We start from the raw sequence: 21,611 nt of genomic DNA, 5'->3' as shown, positions 1-21,611 counted from the left end.
AGAGCCAGTTCCCTTCTAGCGATCTTGGTTATCTGCGCTAACGTCAAATTGTTAAGTCACGTGCCCTGATAACCTGCAACCCACATAGTATCGTCAGACAAAGATTTACTCATTGACTGCAGAATGACGTAATTGTGAAGGTTGTAGCCCATCAGCAGCCACTGATAGTCATCTACAGCTTTGATGTGACAAAAGAGTATTGTGACGCCCTGGGCAAGCCAGGGGTCACAGGTCATCCCACCACCACACCCTACATCCCAATTAGGAACACCAAAGCTACCAAAATCCTTGTTGCCTTCCTCCAGGGGCTGATGTTCACACCAGGGGGTGGGCCAGGTGGTTGGCTCCGCCCACCAAGGAGTTCACAGCCCTGGAGGCAGGAAGAACCAGGCAGATTAGCTCAGGGGAAGCTTGAGTGAGGAGCTAAGTAAACAGTGAAGTCTAGTGAGGGAAGTGAAGGAGTAAACAGCTAAGTGAAAGTGAAGTAGTAGTGGAGCAAAGAAGAAAAGAGTAAAAGTGAGAGTAGAAAGGCCTGAAGTCGGTCCGGCTAAGTGCAGGACAGTGTCAGCAAGGTCAGCAACAGCGGTGATCGTCTGGAGGGGGACTGCTCGGAGGTTGCTGGAAGGACCGTGGACGGGTAGTGGCCCGGCGGTCTGGAGCAGTATACGAAGGACAGTCAGCACAAAGGCAGGGGCCTCTCGGATTCCGGCAAGGCTAGGAGTCGCCATAATTTGCCAAATCCGTCAGTGAAGGGGACATCTGTCTCTAAACAACCAAGTCCCGACTGAAGACAAAAGTCCAACCATTAAGGGGGAACACCGCCACCGCCAGGGCACCAGTTCCTCGGGGCCAGCGTCTGCGGGCAAAGTAGGGCTCCTCCGGTCCATATCCAAGCCGGGGAGCGGGTTACCGGTGGGAACCCATCGCTACCAACACAGAAACATTGGGTGCAGGTCAAACGGACATCACCGTTACCTACTGGGAGAGCAAGTGCAGCCGTCCGTGGGAACCGTCTTTCCAGCCGTGTGTTTTACCGAGAATTGTGTCACCGTCTCAGGCTGAGTGAGTACCACAGTGCCGGAAGGCACAGTGCTGCCCCCCGCGTCCCTGCGCCCACCAGGCCCTGCACCTTCCACATCATCACTGGGCCCCGGGATCACCAACCCCTACCCACGGAGGGGCAACACAACAACTGGCTGCTCCGCATGACCACTCCCGGGATCCCCATATTGAGCAGCGGTGGTGCTACAAATCACCACAACCGTGGGTGGCGTCACGGACAATAGACTATATCCCAAAACCCAATCCCCTTTCACTCACGGGCGAGGAGCGCCGCTCGAGAACCCCCGGGATCCGGCCCACCGCTCGAGCCACCACTGAGCAGCAGCAGCCGGACCCGAGCAGAGGGGTGAGCGAGGTGCCGGCACCCTCCTCCCCACCCGCGACAACTTGGCGTCACGAACAGGATCTTACCGCTCTGCCGTTGGGTAGAGGTGCGCCTTGTGACCGCCGGAGGTATCCGGCTGAAAATTTCCAGAAGTCGCCATCTTTGGCGCGAAAAGTTCCCGCTCGAGCGTCTTCTCGAGTAGCAGAGGCGTGAAGGCCAAAACTCCGCCCCAATAGAGGAGTGGCCGGAAAGAAGCTAAGGGGGACGCGATGGCGGCTGGATGCATGTGAAGGTGGTGGTACAAGCAGAAACGCTGGGACCCCCACAGTCCGCCGACCCTGGCAAGGAATGTCCGCCCCACCTAGTTATGCGGATGCTACCGAGCTGGTGCCCGGAACAGCGGCCTGGCTGAGGGCCCGGACGGCGGGGATCTGCCGACACTACCGGAGCCAGATCTGCCGGCTGATGGAGCAGTAGACCGCGGAGGTGGAGGATGCAGCTGCAGTTGCACGAGTGTATGGAATGGAGGCCATGTTGGAGGAGCTGGAGAGTGACCCACGCCCCTATGTCCCCGAGGGACCGGCCGCTGCGGCTGAGGGACCCGGTCTACCCCTGGCCCCCCTGCCACCTCTGTCCTCCTTGCCCGTGCACAGCACTGCGCCTGGCCCGTCGAGAGTATGTTCCCCTGTGACGGGAGCGGAGAGAGTGGCAGGCCCGGAAGCTGCGGCAGCTGGCGGCAACCCGCCTGGCGTAGAGACGGACGATAGTGATTCCGGGCCTGACACCGAGCCCGTGTCGGAGGAAGATGAAGGAGTCGTCGCTCTGCAGGGCACGGAGGCTACTTACATCCCCCGGAGTGGGAACAACGGATATCGGGCGGCCCTTCCTCGCCGCGCTTGCTATGCGCTGGAGGGGCTGGTGCCCGTGTTCTTCCACCCAGAGCTGGGTGAAGAGTACGAAAGTGCACAGTAATGGCAGCGGAGCACCGCTGCAACAGTCCCCGTTGGGACCACCACTGTGTTATGTGAGTTAAAGTTTTAAAAAGTTGAAAATAATAAGTGAAATGAGACCGAAAAATTACCTGATTGCCTAACAGTGATTGAACCGGCCGGAGCCGGCACCGTTGTCCCCGTGGGGACCGTTTAAAAAGTTAGCATGGGAACTATCCATGGACAAGCCCGTGAACTTGCAGGGCAACCACAAACGTTAGTGGCTTATAAATATGTTGTTTTACCGTACCGTTTTCCGCAGTTGCCGCCTCCGGAGAGGCAGGTTGGAGGGAGGGCCCTCAGCAGAGCAGGCTGGAGCCCAGCAACCACAGGAACCGGTGGCTACCCTCTGGAGGGGAAGGACAGATCCCGCTCGGGTAACTTGTGCTGGACTTGGGTCAAGGGGTGCTGCCTGGGCTTTAGGGGCAGCATCAGGGCCAGGTTGCTTGGGTGGGAGAGAGCGGAAACCGTACCCGTAAAACCGTTAGTAACGTTTAAGAAATGTGCCTACCGTTGTGGGATGATGTTATGATTTATATGTTTACTTTTTATACCTTACAGAAAATAAAACCGGTGTTGGACGGGCAGCCCGCGGACGGTCTGCATTTTGCTAAGGGGGAATGTGACGCCCTGGGCAAGCCAGGGGTCACAGGTCATCCCACCACCACACCCTACATCCCAGTTAGGAACACCAAAGCTACCAAAATCCTTGTTGCCTTCCTCCAGAGGCTGATGTTCACACCAGGGGGTGAGCCAGGCGGTTGGCTCCGCCCACCAAGGAGTTCACAGCCCTGGAGGCAAGAAGAACCAGGCAGATTAGCTCAGGGGAAGCTTGAGTGAGGAGCTAAGTAAACAGTTAAGTCTAGTGAGGGAAGTGAAGGAGTAAACAGCTAAGTGAAAGTGAAGTAGTAGTGGAGCAAAGAAGAAAAGAGTAAAAGTGAGAGTAGAAAGGCCTGAAGTCGGTCCGGCTAAGTGCAGGACAGTGTCAGCAAGGTCAGCAACAGCGGTGATCGTCTGGAGGGGGACTGCTTGGAGGTTGCTGGAAGGACCGCGGACGGGTAGTGGCCCGGCGGTCTGGAGCAGTATACGAAGGACAGTCAGCACAAAGGCAGGGGGGCCTCTCGGATCCCGGCAAGGCTAGGAGTCGCCATAATTTGCCAAATCCGTCAGTGAAGGGGACGTCTGTCTCCAAACAACCAAGTCCCGACTGAAAACAAAAGTCCAACCATTAAGGGGGAACACCGCCACCGCCAGGGCACCAGTTCCTCGGGGCCAGCGTCTGCGGGCAAAGTAGGGCTCCTCCGGTCCATATCCAAGCCGGGGAGCGGGTTACCGGTGGGAACCCATCGCTACCAACACAGAAACATTGGGTGCAGGTCAAAGGGACATCACCGTTACCTACTGGGAGAGCAAGTGCAGCCGTCCGTGGGAACCGTCTTTCCAGCCGTGTGTTTTACCAAGAATTGTGTCACCGTCTCAGGCTGAGTGAGTACCACAGTGCCGGAAGGCACAAGGCTGCCCCCCGCGTCCCTGCGCCCACCAGGCCCTGCACCTTCCACATCATCACTGGGCCCCGGGATCACCAACCCCTACCCACAGAGGGGCAACACAACAACTGGCTGCTCCGCATCACCACTCCCGGGATCCCCATATTGAGCAGCGGTGGTGCTACAAATCACCACAACCGTGGGTGGCGTCACGGACAATAGACTATATCCCAAAACCCAATCCCCTTTCACTCACAGGCGAGGAGCGCCGCTCGAGAACCCCCGGGATCCGGCCCACCGCTCGAGCCACCACTGAGCAGCAGCAGCCGGACCCGAGCAGAGGGGTGAGCGAGGTGCCGGCACCCTCCTACCCGCCCGCGATAGTATCATGTGAGAACCGAGAGACACAGCATTGACTTTGCCGGAATGCCGCCAGTTTGGGTGGTGAGTATACTGTATGTTTTTTTTATTTTATATGGTGGACTATAGCTTTTAGTAAGTGATTATCCAGTAATAGGTTGTGTCCAATCGTAGGGCCACTCATTATCGCTTACATCAGGGCTGTGTAAAAGGGATATTTTGGCTGCCCTTTGTTATGGAAGAAGTCTGTCTATTGTTATACGGACATTGTCCATATTTACCAATATTTGAAATCCAAATTGGCACGCATTGTAAAGGTAACCTGTCAGGTTCCATAACACTATTACATTGGCCACATTATGGTTTAAAGCCTTTTTTTGACAATACAGTAAAGTGTTCACTGTCATATACCGTATACTGTACATTCACATATTTGAGCAAAATGAATCATGACTTGCTCTATCCATGTGAAACTGGACCAGTCAGACAGCGACATATTTTTCTTATCCATGGCTAACACGGTACAAAGATATATTTTACTTGGACCAGTCTAGTAAGGCATTTGGTGATGTGTGACCGTCTTGAGTTCCTAGCGAAGAAAAGAAGTTGTTCTGACACTCATCCAAATATCCATCAAAGAAAGCAAAACATTTTATTGGAAATTATTAAAATCCATTAGTACATGGTCCGAAGAAAATATTGAAATCCATCCATATTACTTTTTTAGATCTTGTAGTGACTTAAATTTTTTGCATTGATTGATGTATATTTTTATGAGTGCCAGAACAACTTTTCTCCTTCATATTGTTTTACGGGATGTAATGCCGGCGTTCCTGCAGGGACTCCTACATACTAACCACTGTGGACTGCCTGTGCCCTCCCCCGCTTCTCCACAGCCGTCCACATGCTCCCCTGCGGCTCCCTCCTGCTCCCGGGGCCTGTGCACACCGCACAGGTCCACTGGAAGCACACTTAGGCCGCAAACATGAACACCTTCCCTGGTTTTAAAGGGTGAGTGCACCATTACCCAGAATAGGCTGAGAGGCATTTGGTACTTATGGCATCCTCCCACTAGGGGAGGGACCTGAGCAACATGGTTAATTAGTTCCTGTCTTGCTAACTAGTTGTCAGGTACTGTGTATTCTGTGCCCGTTACATGTACCTGTGCCTGCTATCTCTTTCATGTCTGTATCTGCCATACCCTCCATACCTGCCTGCATCAGCCATTTTGTCTGAACCAGTCATCTTGTCTGCATCAGTTGCCCCTGTCTGGATTTGAGATTGTACCTGTCCATATCTGAGCCTGTCTCTGTCCTGGGTGTCAGCTACCACAGTCTCAGACACTGCCCTGGATGCAGTACCTGACATCTACCGGCAGTTAAGCCCATCCTTACCAATAAAGGCTTTGGCGAATACCCGGTAGGCACTTTGTTACATCTAGGTAAGCCCTGGTTCCCCCTGTGGTCCAGTAGGTCCATTTCCGCTCACCACCTCCTCAACGAGCGTAACACAGGATAGACTCATTGCCCTTCTCCTGTGGACCAAGGACATTGGATATGAGACCATTTTCCTTTGAGTGCGAGGTGAACCATTGTTCTCTATTTTGAGTTCATAGTTTATCCATGACCATTGATACAGATGGTGATCTAAAGCCACATTCTCCTCAGAACAAAACTGCATCTGACAAATATCAGAATCACTGAATAGTGAAACCATAACCTTGGACATACAGTAATATTTGTGTCTGTTATCCTTATAGTTGGCTATTACTGCATTGTGTACTAAAATCTACATTGTGTGTTATTTGTATCTCTTGCCCTTATATCTTAAGATCTATTTTAATAATGTAATATAGCCAGTCATTTTTTTTTTTAACTACTTATCACCCAGAATCACAATGTTGTAGCAAAAGGAAGCGAAAGTAACAGATCCTACTTTAAGGCCTCGTATTATTCCTCGTCCAGTGATGAAGTTGGCAGCAGTGATGATGATATCCAGAAAAAAAGGTTGGTGTCTGCCATAAGGAATTACAAGCATTTGTGAGAATGGGACAAGGCTGCTTTAACCCTTATGGGCTCTATTACTGGCAAATACAGACATGTGCATTATGAGGAGATATTGCACAGCAAAGGACCCAATTTGTCCTACGTTAAAAGTGGAAATGAGCCCCCCAGCTCCTGGGCCCCTGTGCGGCTGTTATGTCAGCTGCCACTGTTGGCTTATTGGTATTTCTTCCCTAATGATTTAGTAGTGGTTACTGCTCCCAGACTGTAGTCATCAATGTCTTGTATGTGGTGTATTAGTATACATATGCACTGCCTCTGGTAGTATACTGGTATGTTCTCTGGCCAGGTTCTGGACACCTAGAGATATGTACTGTTGTCATTCTTGATAGGTATCATAAATCTGTCTCTGGTGACCTAAAGCCTTTCTCATTTGTTATTTGTGTTTTTAAAAACTTTTTCAGGTCCATGTATAAACTTAGGGAAGGAGTCCAACATGCTGAATCCTAACAATGTGTAAAATCCTCAGTATTGGGATTCTGCTAAGTTTTACAGTCCTAGCAGTCATCATGATTTGCACACTTGTAAATAAGTACTGACCACTTTCTCTTCCGCTCATATCAATGGTCTGAATTGAAATCTTCTATTCAGAACTTTTACTTTTTAAACTGTTAATAGACATATTTAAAGAGGTTGTCCACTATTTTTATATTGATGGCCAATGCTTAGGCCATCACCAAGCACCCACGATGATCAGCTGCTCCCGATGCTGCAGCAGGCGGCCGGAAATGCTCAGTTCTGGAGCTGCTCCGTCTTCTGATAGTGGCCGCAGCCGGGTACTGCACATCCGCCTCCTCATGAATTTGAATGGTAGGTGGATGTGCAGTACCCGACCAAGGCCGCTATCCTAAGACGACTCAACTTCAGAACTGAGCATTTCCGGCCACCTGCTACCACTGCTGGCGCAGAGAACAGCTGATGAGCAAGGGTGCCAGGTGTCTGACCCCGGCCAATCAGACATTGATGACCTATTCTAAGGGGTACTTTGCACGTTGCGACATCGCAGGTGCGATGTCGGTGGGGTCAAATCGAAAGTGACGCACATCCGGCGTCGCTGTCGTCATCGCAGTAGGTGAATCCTTTTACATATGATTAACGAGCGCAAAACCATCGTTATCGTATGATCAGTGTAGGGTCCAACATTTCCATAATTTTGCAGCAGCGACGGTACGATGTTGTTCCTCGTTCCAGCAGGCAGCACACATCGTTGTGTGTGGTCCATAGGAGCGAGGAACATCACCTTACCTGCGTCCCGGCTGCAATGCGGAAGGAAGAAGGTGGGCGGGATGTTTACGTCCCATTCATCCCGCCCCTCCGCTTCTATTGGCCGCCTGCCGTGTGACGTCGCTGTGACGCCGCACGACCCGCCCCCTTAGGAAGGAGGTGGGTCGCCGGCCAGAGCGACATCGCAGGGCAGGTAAGTGCATGTGAAGCTGCCGTAGCGATAATGTTCGCTCCGGCGCAATCACAAGATATCGCTGCTGCGACGGGGGCGGGGACTATCGCGCTCAACATCGTAGCATCGGCTTGCGATGTCGTAGTGTGCAAAGTGCCCCTAAGGATGAGCCATCAATGTAAAAGTAGTGAACAACCTCTTTAATATCAGTTTCTGATTAACCTACTTCTACTCACAGTCTGACAAAGTCCAACCAGATATACAGTGTAAAGTAGAGAATTGATTCCCCCTATTGGATTGCAAATGGCAGACATATAGATGCTAACATCTATAAACGTAGCTCTAAGTGTTGTTTGGCTTCCAACAAAATACACTTTTGGAATTAATCTACAGATTTAGTTTCCCTGTTTAAATAACTGTGAATATTTAATTTGGAACAAGTCAGGATCAGCTTTCTGTAGACCTCTTTATATTCAGGAAACTACAAAATGCCATAACAAGGCTATAACACCCAATGTCGGGAGTCTAAGGAAGATTCACATCTAAATAGCGTTTGTTACCCCAAAACACAACTTAAACTAATCAGATGGTCATATAGGGGCCTTATCCCCTTTAAAAGTCATGCCTGTTTAAGTTGCTGAGCTATATTTATACAGAAAACTAGTATTTTGCAAATGAGGGTGCTAGGTGGCCAAGCTGTCAGTTAACCGTCCCCTCCACCTCCTTTTCCTTAATTGACAGCACTCACGTGTCTGGAGTAAGTGCTGCCTGAACTGAAACTTGGCAGTGCGCACACACACACTGACACTGCAGGAGCAGAGCACGTAGTCTCCTCAGTTGAGGAGTTGAGCACCCATGCACATATCCCTCTTTCTTGTCTGCTGTGGCCACTTGCTAATATTGATCTACCGGGGTTTAACAAACAGCCACAGCACACAGGAGGGAGGGATGTGTGTGCACCTGCACGGCTCCTGCAGTGTCAGTGTTTGAACGCACAGCCACGTTTTTAGTTCAGGCAGTGCTCACATTGGGCAAGCAAGTGCTTCCAATTAACAAATCAACAAAGGGTGAGGGTCAGAATGGTGCATTCAGTGTATGGACCCATTTAGGGTTCTCTTAGCACCCTCTTTTTCCATAAACATCAAATATTATTTTTGCATTAGCATAAATGATGAAAGTAATCAGGCATGATTTTTATCAGGGCTAAGTCCTGTATATGACTATCTGATTAAACTGGGTTGGGGATGTCAGACTACCTTTCAGTGTGTGTGTTTCGCCCGGGGACCAGGGGTACTCAGATCCGGGCCACAGAGTCACTTCTGCGGGTATCACGATGGCGTGACCCGGTCTGTGATCCCAGGCTCCACAGTAAAAGGGGTATTTGGGTGTTGGGATATTGTCCGTGACGCCACCCATGGTTGTGGTGATGTGTAGCACCACCGCTGCTCAATACGGGGATCCCGGGGATGGTGAAGCGGAGCAGCTAGGTGTTGTGTTGCCCCTCCGTGGGTAGGGGTTGGTGATCCCGGGGCCCAGTGATGGGGGAAGCAGGGAGCAGGGCGCAGTGCTGCAGTGCGGTGCCCGAGGGCACGGGTGTACTCACAAGAAAGTCACACGGAGTCACTGGTGAACTAAGAATTGCCGGTGTCCGCAGCCTTCGGTACGGGGGTGTTAGAGTCCCACACACGGTGCAGCAGCCCTAGTTGTTTCTTCCCTGCAGCCAAGTGCCTTTCTCTCCTCTCTCTCTCTTCCTCTTTCTCCTCAGCCGGGAACGGGGAATCACTCCCCTGTAGTGATCCGGGTACCCAGGTATCGAGGGGCCACCGCCCGGCTCCGGCTACCTGTTCTGGCCCCTTCCTCACTACGGCCTGCCCCGGCCCTTTTGGAGAACGCTTCACTCCCAGCCTGGGAGCTAACTCCAGACCTCTCTCCTGTCTCCTCTCCACACACTGTCTGCTCCAGCCCCTCCCCTCTGCTTTTCCCTTACACTGGGGGCTGTGCTTTGTCATGCTGCACCGTGTGAGATCAGATTACCAAGGAGGATTAACTCTTTCTGTGACACCCTGGCTGTGCCAGGGCGTCACACACCCCCTTGGTAAAACACGGCCCGTCCTCGGGCCGGCTAGGCACCGACATTTATTAAAACTGGAAAAGGAATAAAACATTTTAAACATTTTCAATCTTCCCACAGCGGGATGCACATTGCTTCAACGTTGCAACAACAAATAACACTTTTAATAATGTTAATGTAACGGGTCCTTTAGTCACCCACCCAAACAACCTAGCCTTGGTGCTGCCCCTAAAACCCAGGCAGCACCCCTTGACCCCAGTCCAGAAACGGTTCCAGATTGGTCAACGGGACCGGTACTTTGCTGCCGTTGCGGCCGGGCGGACCGCCGGAGCCGTCGTCATCTCCGTCGCGGCCGGGCGGACTGCCGGGGCCGGTGGCAGGGTGGTGACAAAGGTGAGGCCTGGGGACCCCAGGTCTGGGTCCTCCCCAACAGGCGCTGCGGGCTCCGCTACCGGTAACAGGGGTAACGGGTCGGTGCATCGCTGCGGCGGCCTCTCCAGGAACCAAACGTTGGCAGAGTCCTGGCGTCCCTGCCTTTACAGTCCTTGTTACATAAGCTGCGGTTCCTTCCTACTGCTCCCCCTTGGTACTCGGGAGCAGTCCTTCCAGCAACTTTAAAGTTTCTCTTTCGCTTCCGGTCCTCCGGAGCTTCACTTCCGCCCGCGTTCTCAGGGGGCGGAGCCTCTTTTTCGCGCCCACCGCTCGGAGAAGAAGGCGCCAAGTTGTTGTTTTTGGCGCCTAAAATGGCGGCTAAAATGGCGGACTTCGGGATTTTTCCTCAGCGGGACGCCGCTGACGAACGGGGCAAGGCGCACTTCCTCCAGGTGACTGGATGGGCTCGATCCTGTTCGTGACGCCAAATGTTTCGCCCGGGGACCAGGGGTACTCAGATCCGGGCCACAGAGTCACTTCTGCGGGTATCACGATGGCGTGACCCGGTCTGTGATCCCAGGCTCCACAGTAAAAGGGGTATTTGGGTGTTGGGATATTGTCCGTGACGCCACCCACGGTTGTGGTGATGTGTAGCACCACCGCTGCTCAATACGGGGATCCCGGGGATGGTGAAGCGGAGCAGCTAGGTGTTGTGTTGCCCCTCCGTGGGTAGGGGTTGGTGATCCCGGGGCCCAGTGATGGGGGAAGCAGGGAGCAGGGCGCAGTGCTGCAGTGCGGTGCCCGAGGGCACGGGTGTACTCACAAGAAAGTCACATGGAGTCACTGGTGAACTAAGAATTGCCGGTGTCCGCAGCCTTCGGTACGGGGGTGTTAGAGTCCCACACACGGTGCAGCAGCCCTAGTTGTTTCTTCCCTGCAGCCAAGTGCCTTTCTCTCCTCTCTCTCTCTTCCTCTTTCTCCTCAGCCGGGGACGGGGAATCACTCCCCTGTAGTGATCCGGGTACCCAGGTACCGAGGGGCCACCGCCCGGCTCCGGCTACCTGTTCTGGCCCCTTCCTCACTACGGCCTGCCCCGGCCCTTTTGGAGAACGCTTCACTCCCAGCCTGGGAGCTAACTCCAGACCTCTCTCCTGTCTCCTCTCCACACACTGTCTGCTCCAGCCCCTCCCCTCTGCTTTTCCCTTACACTGGGGGCTGTGCTTTGTCATGCTGCACCGTGTGAGATCAGATTACCAAGGAGGATTAACTCTTTCTGTGACACCCTGGCTGTGCCAGGGCGTCACATGTGGTATGCATGGACCGTACGTTCCTCTCCCGGTTTAGCCCAAGACATATTGTCTTGCTAGAAAAGAAAGGCGTAAAAAGACACCCGTAAACATCACATAAGTTGATCGAGCCCAAAAATTTCAATGGGAAAGTTCATCCATCTAATATGTATGGAAGTTCTCCCAACTCTCCTAGACATATGACAATGGGGGAAGAGAAGAAACCAGTTCCTGCTATTTCAATAGCTGGACCTTTTGTTTGGCAGAGAGATATAGCACTGCTAGAGTATACTGGCAGTGGAATATCACTCAGCTGAGACGAGAATTCCGGTATATAGAGGAATCAGAAGAAATGGCCATTTGATAATTTTACCCATGGTTCTAATTTGTCATTGAATAGTTATATTTGGGGAAATATGATATTATTTTGGATATTTTCCATCAAAGACACAAGTTTTTGCTAACATTTAAAAAGGTTGTTTTTCAAATACGTGGCTTAAATATTTTTTTCAGGCAACCACTAAGCAATGGTAGAGTGGAAGTCTCGAGGACTACACCGGCAGATGGAAGAGTAGAGAAACCCCAGAGCAACGTGCATGGAGACAAGGTGCAGTGCTTAGATGTTAGATGCATTTTTTTCTATTATAGTAGTAGTTCCGCATGTCCTTATCACCTCGTCAGCTTCTAGCCGGGCTGACACTGGTTGGTGTGGAAGCTTAAAACACAGATCACTTTTTCAGTGTGGTATTTGTGCTAATCATTGAAGGTGTTTGGGTTACTACTCAATCGAGACATGGTCCACTAATGGAGATCCTGCCTAAAGTTCAATATTAGCATCACATCTTAAAGAGGACCGGTCACTTGTTATAAATATGTAATTTTTTTTGTTTACTTATTGTCAATGCTGCCGTTCTCCTGAATTTGGCGTTGTTTCTCTTTTCACCCTATGGCTCTCCACTCTTGAGATATGGCCATCTCTTTCTAATGTGAACTTATAGTCTTTTTAGCCAAAAGGGAGTAACAACCTTTCTTCATGAGCGTCTTCATGAGGATCATGCCCCCTAATATAACAGCATTAGATTTACATACAGGTGACACTCTTCCCTCTACACCACCATCTGTCACCCAGCTTCACATTTCTGCAGTTGCACACTACTGTCCTCCCTCACATCTACCCCAGCGAGCAGCTCCTCAGTCTGCAAACTCCATTCTATATGGTCAATGGATCTCAATATTGATAGTTGGTCAATTTGATCCAAAACCTAGGCTTCCAAATGCTCAGTGTGCACATATCTAACACAGTAGTATGCACCCTCAAAGAGCTGACCCAGGATTGCATACATGCGACACCTTGTACAGTGGATTGCATGGTCCATAATGGAGCACATATTAACTAATGGGGATTGCACAAAACAGGGATAAAATTAATAAACAAGTAAATACAGTATATACACTAAATTAGAACAAGTTATACACTCCCAGAATCCAAAATCTTTGAATCACAAGTCATACTGAAGTCAAATCACACTTAGATCACACTGAAGCCAAATCACACTTAGATCACACTGAAGCCAAATCACACTTAGAACAAATCACTCACAAGCTCTTTCACTTGCTATTTCTGATGTTTTAAATATAGTTAGTTTTTCTTAACTGCATTACAACCTGCAACATTTGCAAAGGACTCTTTGTTAACACACCCTTAAGGGTGCTTTACACACTGCAACATCGCTAATGATATATTGTCGGGGTCACGGTGTTTGTGACACACATCCGGCGTCGTTAGCGACGTTGCAGCGTGTGACAGGCTGGAGCGACCTAAAACGATCGCAAAAGAGACAAAAACGTTTGTTTTGGAGAGGTCGTTTAATTGCAAAAAATCATTGTCAGGGAAGTAGCGATATTGTTTGTCGTTCCTGCGGCACATTGCTATGTGTGACACCGCAGGAGCGACGAACATCTCCTTACCTTTGTCCCACCGGCAATAAGGAAGGAAGGAGGTGGACGGGATGTTCGGCCCGCTCATCTCTGCCCCTCTGCTACTATTGGCCGGCCGCTTAGTGACGCCGCAGTGACGTCACTATGACGCCGAACGCACCTCCCCCTTGAAGGAAGGATTGTTCGGCGGTCACAGCAACGTCGCTGACCAGGTATGTGCGCGTGACGCTGCCGTAGCTATAATGTTGGCAACGGCAGCGATCACCACATATCGCACGTACGACGGGGGCGGGTGCTATCGCGTACGACATCGCTAGCTATAGCTAGCGATGTCGTAGCATGTAAAGCACCCTTTACTGCTAGGTTTTCTCACACATTATAATAATAATTATAGTTGATCACTGGAGGATATTTTGTGATCAGCTTATTGGTGAGTATAAATTTTCCAAAGCATAGAATCCCCTTCTCTCCGGAGGACCATTCCTATCATGCTGTACATAGAGAGCCCATTGATTTGAACATACACTGTGTAATAACAGTGGTGGTGCTGTAAGGAAATTGTACACTTATTGTTGACTTCCCTTATAGATTACAGCTGATCAGCAGAGCAGTTTATAGGCAAGGACTGATTTTTCAAAGCTGAGAATCACTCTTAGGGTATGTGCCCATGATCAGGACACTGCTTCCTGGATGCAGCGCGTCCTGACTTGCAGGTCCGCAAGTCTCCTCCGCTGGAGAACACAGGAGACCGCAGCTGCTTGTACCCACGATCATGGTTCAGTGCGCTGCGGTATGTCACTTGTGATCTCCCTACGGAGGACGCATGGAATCTGCAGCAAACAATTGACATGCTGCGGTCTGGAAAGAGACACCACAGGTCAGTGTTTGCTGTGTAAAAAACAAGCACAAGCACAGTGGGCATGGAATTTCTAGAATTCCCATCCACTATGCTTGTACTGTACAACGCAGCATTTTGGACGCAGCTGAAGCATGCTGAGTCCAAAATGCTGCAAACACTCATCGTGGGCACTCACCCTGAGATGGTCAAGCTTATTTACTATTACATTATTAGAATACAGTTTGTCTTAGCCTTTTGATTGACAAACATTTAAAGGGAACCTGTCACCAGGCTTTTCCCTTATGAGCTGCAGCCACCACCAGTAAGCTCTTATATACAGCATTCCGGAACACTGTATATAAGAGTCCAAGTCGCTGTGTATAACATAAAAAACACCTTTATCATACCTCCCAACTTTTAAAGAAGGAAAAGAGGGCCACGCGCGCCGCGGCAAATTTTTAGGCCACGCCCCCTAACCACACCCATTTCACAGTCACGCCCATATCCACTCCCCATCCACACCCATTCAGCATGGACACGCAGGCAGCCGGCGGGCCTCCAGCATGGACACGCAGGCAGCCGGCGGGCCTCCAGCATGGACACGCAGGCGGCCGGCGGGCCTCCAGCACGGAGAGGCAGGCAGCCGGCGGGCCTCCAGCACGGAGAGGCAGGCAGCCGGCGGGCCTCCAGCATGGACACGCAGGCAGCCGGCGGGCCTCCAGCATGGACACGCAGGCAGCCGGCGGGCCTCCAGCATGGACACGCAGGCAGCCGGCGGGCCTCCAGCATGGACACGCAGGCAGCCGGCGGGCCTCCAGCATGGACACGCAGGCAGCCGGCGGGCCTCCAGCATTGACACGCAGGCAGCCGGCGGGCCTCCAGCATGGACACGCAGGCAGCCGGCGGGCCTCCAGCATGGACACGCAGGCGGCCGGCGGGCCTCCAGCATGGACACGCAGGCGGCCGGCGGGCCTCCAGCATGGACAAGCAGGCGGCCGGCGGGCCTCCAGCATGGACACGCAGGCGGCCGGCGGGCCTCCAGCATGGACACGCAGGCGGCCGGCGGGCCTCCAGTATGGACACGCAGGCGGCCGACGGGCCTCCAGCATGGACACGCAGGCGGCCGGCGGGCCTCCAGCATGGACACGCAGGCGGCCGGCGGGCCTCCAGCATGGACACGCAGGCGGCCGGCGGGCCTCCAGCATGGACACGCAGGCGGCCGGCGGGCCTCCAGCATGGACACGCAGGCGGCCGGCGGGCCTCCAGCAAGGACACGCAGGCGGCCGGCGGGCCTCCAGCACGGAGAGGCAGGCAGCCGGCGGGCCTCCAGCACGGAGACGCAGGCAGCCACAGTGAGGCGGCCGGTCGCCCACACAGTGAGGCGGCCGGTCGCCTTCACAGACAAGCGGCCGGCCGCCCGCCTTCACAGACAGGCGGCCGGCCGCCCGCCTTCACAGACAGGCGGCTGGCCGCCCGCACAGAGAGGTGGCCGTCCACCGCAGAGACAGGCGGCCGTCCACCTGCACAGAGAGGCGGCCGGCCGCCCGCACAGACAGGCGGCGGGGGGCGCCCGCACAGACAGGTGGCGGGCCGCCGCACAGAGAGGCGCGGGCCGACCGCACAAAGAGGCGGCCTGAACAGAGAGGCGGCCGGTCGCTGTCACAGACAGGCGGCCGGTCGCTGTCACAGACAGGCGGCCGGCCGACCGCACAGACAGGCGGCCGGCCGACCGCACAGACAGGCGGCCGGCCGACCGCACAGACAGGCGGCCGGCCGACCGCACAGACAGGCGGCCGGCCGACCGCACAGACAGGCGGCCGGCCGACCGCACAGACAGGCGGCCGGCCGACCGCACAGACAGGCGGCCGGGAGGGGAGGGGAGGGGAATCAGCGCTGGGGAGATTCTACATACCTTAGGCTTAGCAGCAGCACAGAGCAGTTTCGGGCAGCGCGCTCCTCTCTGTGTTATGCCACGTCACGTGTTAGGATGGTAGGAGGGAAAAGCAGGGAGGCGGGGAGAGAGTGGGTGGGCGTAGCCCGGGAGACGGCCGTCCCGCCCGTGGCAACGGGACAAACAATGTAAAGCGTGATAGTCCCGCTGTATCCGGGACGGTTGGGAGGTATGCCTTTATTATACTCACCTAAGGAGCAGTAAGGTCCGATGAGTATCGCTGTTCTCGGGTCCGGCACCTCCTCCGTCTTGTACGATCGCTGTCCTCCTGCCCAGCCCCCTGTACATGATGCGTCCTGCGTCATTCACAAAGAGGCCTCCATTGTGCTTCTGTGCATGCATCCTTTGATTTGCCATGCAAAGTACTGGAGTGTACATATGTGGGTGGTCTTTGACCTTTTCTTACACCTGCGCATTACAGTACTTTGCTCTGTCCTCAGCCAGGCAGATTAAAGAAGCACGATGGAAGACTCTCTGTGAATGACGCAGGACACGTCATGCATACAGGCCTGGGCAGGAGGACGGCAATTGGACAAGATGGAGGAGGTGCCGGACCGAGAGCAGTGACACCCATCGAACCAGACTGCCCCCAGGAGAGCAATATAAAGGTGTTTTTTTACGTTGGGATATCGCAAAATGGATGGGCGCCCCAAAAAATGTATAAATAAGGCCAATAGGAGGCAATGGGGACTATAACAACTTTACTACAAAATAATCATTATACACAGTGTACAATCAACCCAGCAAGGGGATACATGAAGAAACAAGAGAAAGCTGCAAGGTAACAAGAATGAAACAACAAAAATATATATACAGTCATATGAAAAAGTTTGGGCACCCCTATTAACCCCTTCAGCCCCCGGGCACTTTCCGTTTTTGCGTTTTTGTTTTTTGCTCCCCTTCTATCGAGAGGCATAACTTTTTTATTTTTCCATCAATCTTGCCATATGAGGGCTTGTTTTTGCGGGACAAGTTGTACTTTTAAATGAAACCATAAGTTTTACCATATAGTGTACTGGAAAACGGCAAAAAAAAATTCCAAGTGCAGAAAAATTGCAAAAAAAGTGTGATCGTACAATTGTTTTTGAGATATTTTATTCACGGTGTTCACTATATGGTAAAACTGATATGTGGGTGTGATGCCTCAGGTCAGTGCGAGTTTGTAGACACCAAACATGTATAGGTTTACTTGTATCTAAGGGGTTAAAAAAAATTCACAAGCTTGTCCAAAAAACGTGGCGCACGTTTTGCGCCATTTTCCAAAACCCGTAGCGTTCTCATTTTTCAGGATCTGAGGCTCAGTGATGGCTTATTTTTTGCGTCTCGATCTGACGTTTTTAACGGTACCATTTTTGCGCAGATGCTACATTTTGATTGCCTGTTATTGCATTTTGCGCAAAATTTGCGGCGACCAAAAAACGTAATTTTGGCATTTGGAATTTTTTTGCCGCTACGCAGTTTACTGATCAGATTCATTGATTTTATATTTTGATAGATCGAGCATTTCTGAACGTGGCGATACCAAATATGTGTGTATTTTGTATTTTTTTAACCTTTTAATTTTGAATGGGGTGAAAGGGGGGTTAGGTTTTTGGTTTTTTTTTAATTTTTTAAAACTATTTTTTTTTACTTTTTTTTTTATTTTACTAGTCCCCCTAGGGGGATATAGCGATCAGCAATCTGATCGCTCTGCACTATCTGCAGATCTCAGCTACAGAGCTGAGAACTGCAGATTTGCTGCTTTACTTTCAATGCCGGCTGTATTCCGGTATTGAGAGGAAGTGAGTCATGTTAACTACAGGCGTCATCACATGACCCTGTGCTACCATGGCAACCACCGAAAGTCACGTGATCATGTCACGTGACTTCCGGTGGGGGCAGGGTAAGTGACTGTCATGGCGGCGCCCATATACATATCACTGCCAGATTTTGGCAGCGAAATGTAAGGGGTTAATGGCCGCGGGTAGAAGCGATTCCACCCGCAGCTAGTAGGCACACATGTCAGCTTTTGATAACAGCTGATACGTGCGCGGATCGCGGCCGCCTGCCGGCGGCAGGGGGCGGGGCTTACCGGCACACGATCCATGACGTACCCAGTACGTCATGGGTCGTTAAGGGGTTAATGTTAATCTTTTTTCTTTATAACAATTTGGGTTTTTGCAACAGCTATTTCAGTTTCATATATCTAATAACTGATGGACTGAGTAATATTTCTGAATTGAAATGAGGTTTATTGTACTAACAGAAAATGTGCAATCCGCATTTAAACAAAATTTGACCGGTGCAAAAGTATGGGCACCCTTATCAATTTCTTGATTTGAACACTCCTAACTACTTTTTATTGACTTACTAAAGCAGTAAATTGGTTTTGTAACCTCATTGAGCTTTGAACTTCATAGGCAGGTGTATCCAATCATGAGAAAAGGTATTTAAGGTGGCCACTTGCAAGTTGTTCTCCTATTTGAATCTCCTATGAAGAGTGGCATCATGGGCTCCTCAAAACAACTCTCAAATAATCTGAAAACAAAGATTATTCAACATAGTTGTTTAGAGGAAGGATACAAAAAGTTGTCTCAGAGATTTAAACTGTCAGTTTCCACTGTGAGGAACATAGTAAGGAAATGTAAGAACACATGTACAGTTCTTGTTAAGCCCAGAAGTGTCAGGCCAAGAAAAATATCAGAAAGGCAGAGAAGAAGAATGGTGAGAACAGTCAAGGACAATCCACAGACCACCTCCAAAGACCTGCAGCATCATCTTGCTGCAGATAGTGTCAATATGCATCGATCAGTCAACAATACAGCGCACATTGCACAAGGAGAAGCTGTATGGGAGAGGGATGCGAAAGAAGCCGTTTCTGCAAGCACGACACAAACAGAGTCGTCTGAGGTATACAAAAGCACATTTGGAAAAGCCAATTACATTTTGGAAGAAGGTCCTGTGGACTGATGAAACAAAGATTGAGTTGTTTGGTCATACAAAAAGGCGTTATGCATGGAGGCAAAAAAACATGGCATTCCAAGAAAAGCACTTGCTACCCACAGTAAAATTTGGTGGAGGTTCCATCATGCTTTGGGGCTGTGTGGCCAATGCCGGCACCAGGAATCTGGTTAAAGTTGAGGGTCGCATGGATTCAACTCAGTATCAGCAGATTCTTGACAATAATGTGCAAGAATCAGTGACGAAGTTGAAGTTACGCAGGGGACGGATATTTCAGCAAGACAATGATCCAAAACACCGCACCAAATCTACTCAGACATTCATGCAGAGGAACAATTACAATGTTCTGGAATGGCAATCCCAGTTCCCAGACCTGAATATCATTGAAAATCTGTGGGATGATGTGAAGCATGCTGTCCATGCTCAGCGACCATCAAACGTAACTGAACTGGAATTGTTTTGTAAACAGGAATGGTCAAATCTACCTTCATCCAGGATCCAGGAACTCATTAAAAGCTACAGGAAGTGACTAGAGGCTGTTATTTTTGCAAAAGGAGGATCTACAAAATATTAATGTCACTTTTATGATGAGGTGCCCATACTTTTGCACGGTCAAATTTTGTTTAAATGCGGATTGCACATTTTCTGTTAGTACAATAAACCTCATTTCAATCCAGAAATATTACTCAGTCCATCAGTTATTAGATATATGAAACTGAAATAGCTGTTGCAAAAACCCAAATTGTTATAAAGAAAAAAGGTTAACATTAATAAGGGTGCCCACACTTTTTCATATGACTGTAATATGAATGTCAAGTTTATTATGTAGCACAACAATTCAATCCATGATAAAAACATTAAAAATACTGACAAATTAAGGCACATGATAATAGGATATAAAGTACAAAAATGTACTAGGTGTATAGATAAGAAATAAATGTGTCATATATAAAAAATCAGTACACACAGGAACCAAAAATCATAAATAGATGACAGAAAGAGCCCATAGAAAATAAGACAGGCTAACTGGTTAATAACATAAGGAAGTCAATCAATCACAATGTATATAGAAGGCACCACTATATAATAGGCATCAATGCTAATGAATGAGTAGTGAAAGACTGCCCATACAAAATGAAATAAGCAAACTGATTGCCTGTGTGTAGTGATTTTGTATATATGACACATTGATCCCTTAGCTATGCCCCTAGTACATGAATATATCCAATAGAGAAAATGAGTTAAAAATCCATTATAATATAGGAATATATAACTTTATTAGATCAAAGAAAATATTTTTTAAAAATATTTTTAAAAAGTGGTATACATAATTATATGGAGGTACAGGTGTGGTACACAAAGATGAATCGCATGACACAAGCATGAAAAAGCAGGGCATGTAAATAATAGAGTAATACATTACATATCGAATATATCACAGTCAACACTGCTGCTCACCATACAATTGATCCTAGAATGGCCACATTACTCAAGAGGATCTCCTATATTATAAGGATAGTGATGAACAGCAGGAATAAACACAATATCAAAAAGTTTCCTCCTGCTTACCCATTGTATTCCCTGCACTGGTCAGCCAGTCACCGACCCCAACGCGCGTTTCGCATAGGACTTTTACATACAACATTGTTGTACTTTATATCCTATTATCATGTGCCTTCATTCGGCAGTGTTTTTAACATGGATTTAATTGATGTGCTACATAATAAACTTTACATACATATTATATATATTATATCTCTTGTTTCTTGGTTTTTGTTTACATTATACAGATTGGCCTGGGCTCTTATATACAGTATTTTGGAATGCTGTATATGAGGGCTTACTGGTGGTGGTCGCAGGTTATAAGGGAAATATCTGCTGACAGGTTCCCTTTAAGTTTCAAAAACTATTATATAAATATTCGTAGCACACATATTTTGTTGTTATATGGACACTGATCTTATATAATTGCCATAACATTTGCAGGACATATAGTTCAATTATCCATGGTGTTAATTGCATCATACTGTGAGACTTTGTTAAGGTTTTATTGCAGATTTTTGCAATATACATTCATTGCGACATTCACGCCTTTTTATCTCAAATTGCTAGGCATCCAGCCTTATTATATTTCCTATTATGGGCCATCAAGACGGAAACTCCTGTAATGGCAATGCTATCGGTATAAAACATGTGTCGAGTAATTCAATATCTTTGGATGTTTTCTGGCCAATTCTCTCTCCAGGATTTTTGCATCAAACATCAGGCCAGGATTATATTTGGGGGGTGGCATGAGGTCAGGACTTCATCACTAACTTCCAAATTCCTGTGGCTGTACAGAAGATTGCAGATACATTTATTACACATTTATGCAACCTTTTATCTGTTAGAAAACGTGTTAAAATCTATTTGCATGCAATCGTATAGAAAATGTATATCAAATATTTTATCATTCCAAATTTTACACATCGTATTATTTTGGATAATAGCTGTTATTTTCTTATATTTTATTTCTTTCTTATTCCATTTATTC

General features: G+C 49.5%; 1 protein-coding gene across 1 annotated transcript in view; it reads left to right on the top strand.

Annotated features, from left to right (window-relative positions):
* The window catches only part of NRK (Nik related kinase), a 432,773-nt gene that overhangs the window by 269,551 nt on the left and 141,611 nt on the right, over positions 1–21,611 (top strand). The window contains exons 21-22 of the mRNA XM_075323819.1: positions 6,114–6,229; positions 11,925–12,018. Of these exons, the coding sequence (XP_075179934.1) occupies positions 6,114–6,229; positions 11,925–12,018 (210 nt within the window). The remainder of the gene's footprint in view (positions 1–6,113; positions 6,230–11,924; positions 12,019–21,611) is intronic.

The sequence above is a fragment of the Anomaloglossus baeobatrachus genome, chromosome 9 (genome assembly GCF_048569485.1).
Source record: "Anomaloglossus baeobatrachus isolate aAnoBae1 chromosome 9, aAnoBae1.hap1, whole genome shotgun sequence".
In the NCBI taxonomy this organism is placed as follows: domain Eukaryota; kingdom Metazoa; phylum Chordata; class Amphibia; order Anura; family Aromobatidae; genus Anomaloglossus; species Anomaloglossus baeobatrachus.
Note: the sequence above shows the minus strand (reverse complement) of the source record. Positions and strands in the feature narration are given on the sequence as shown.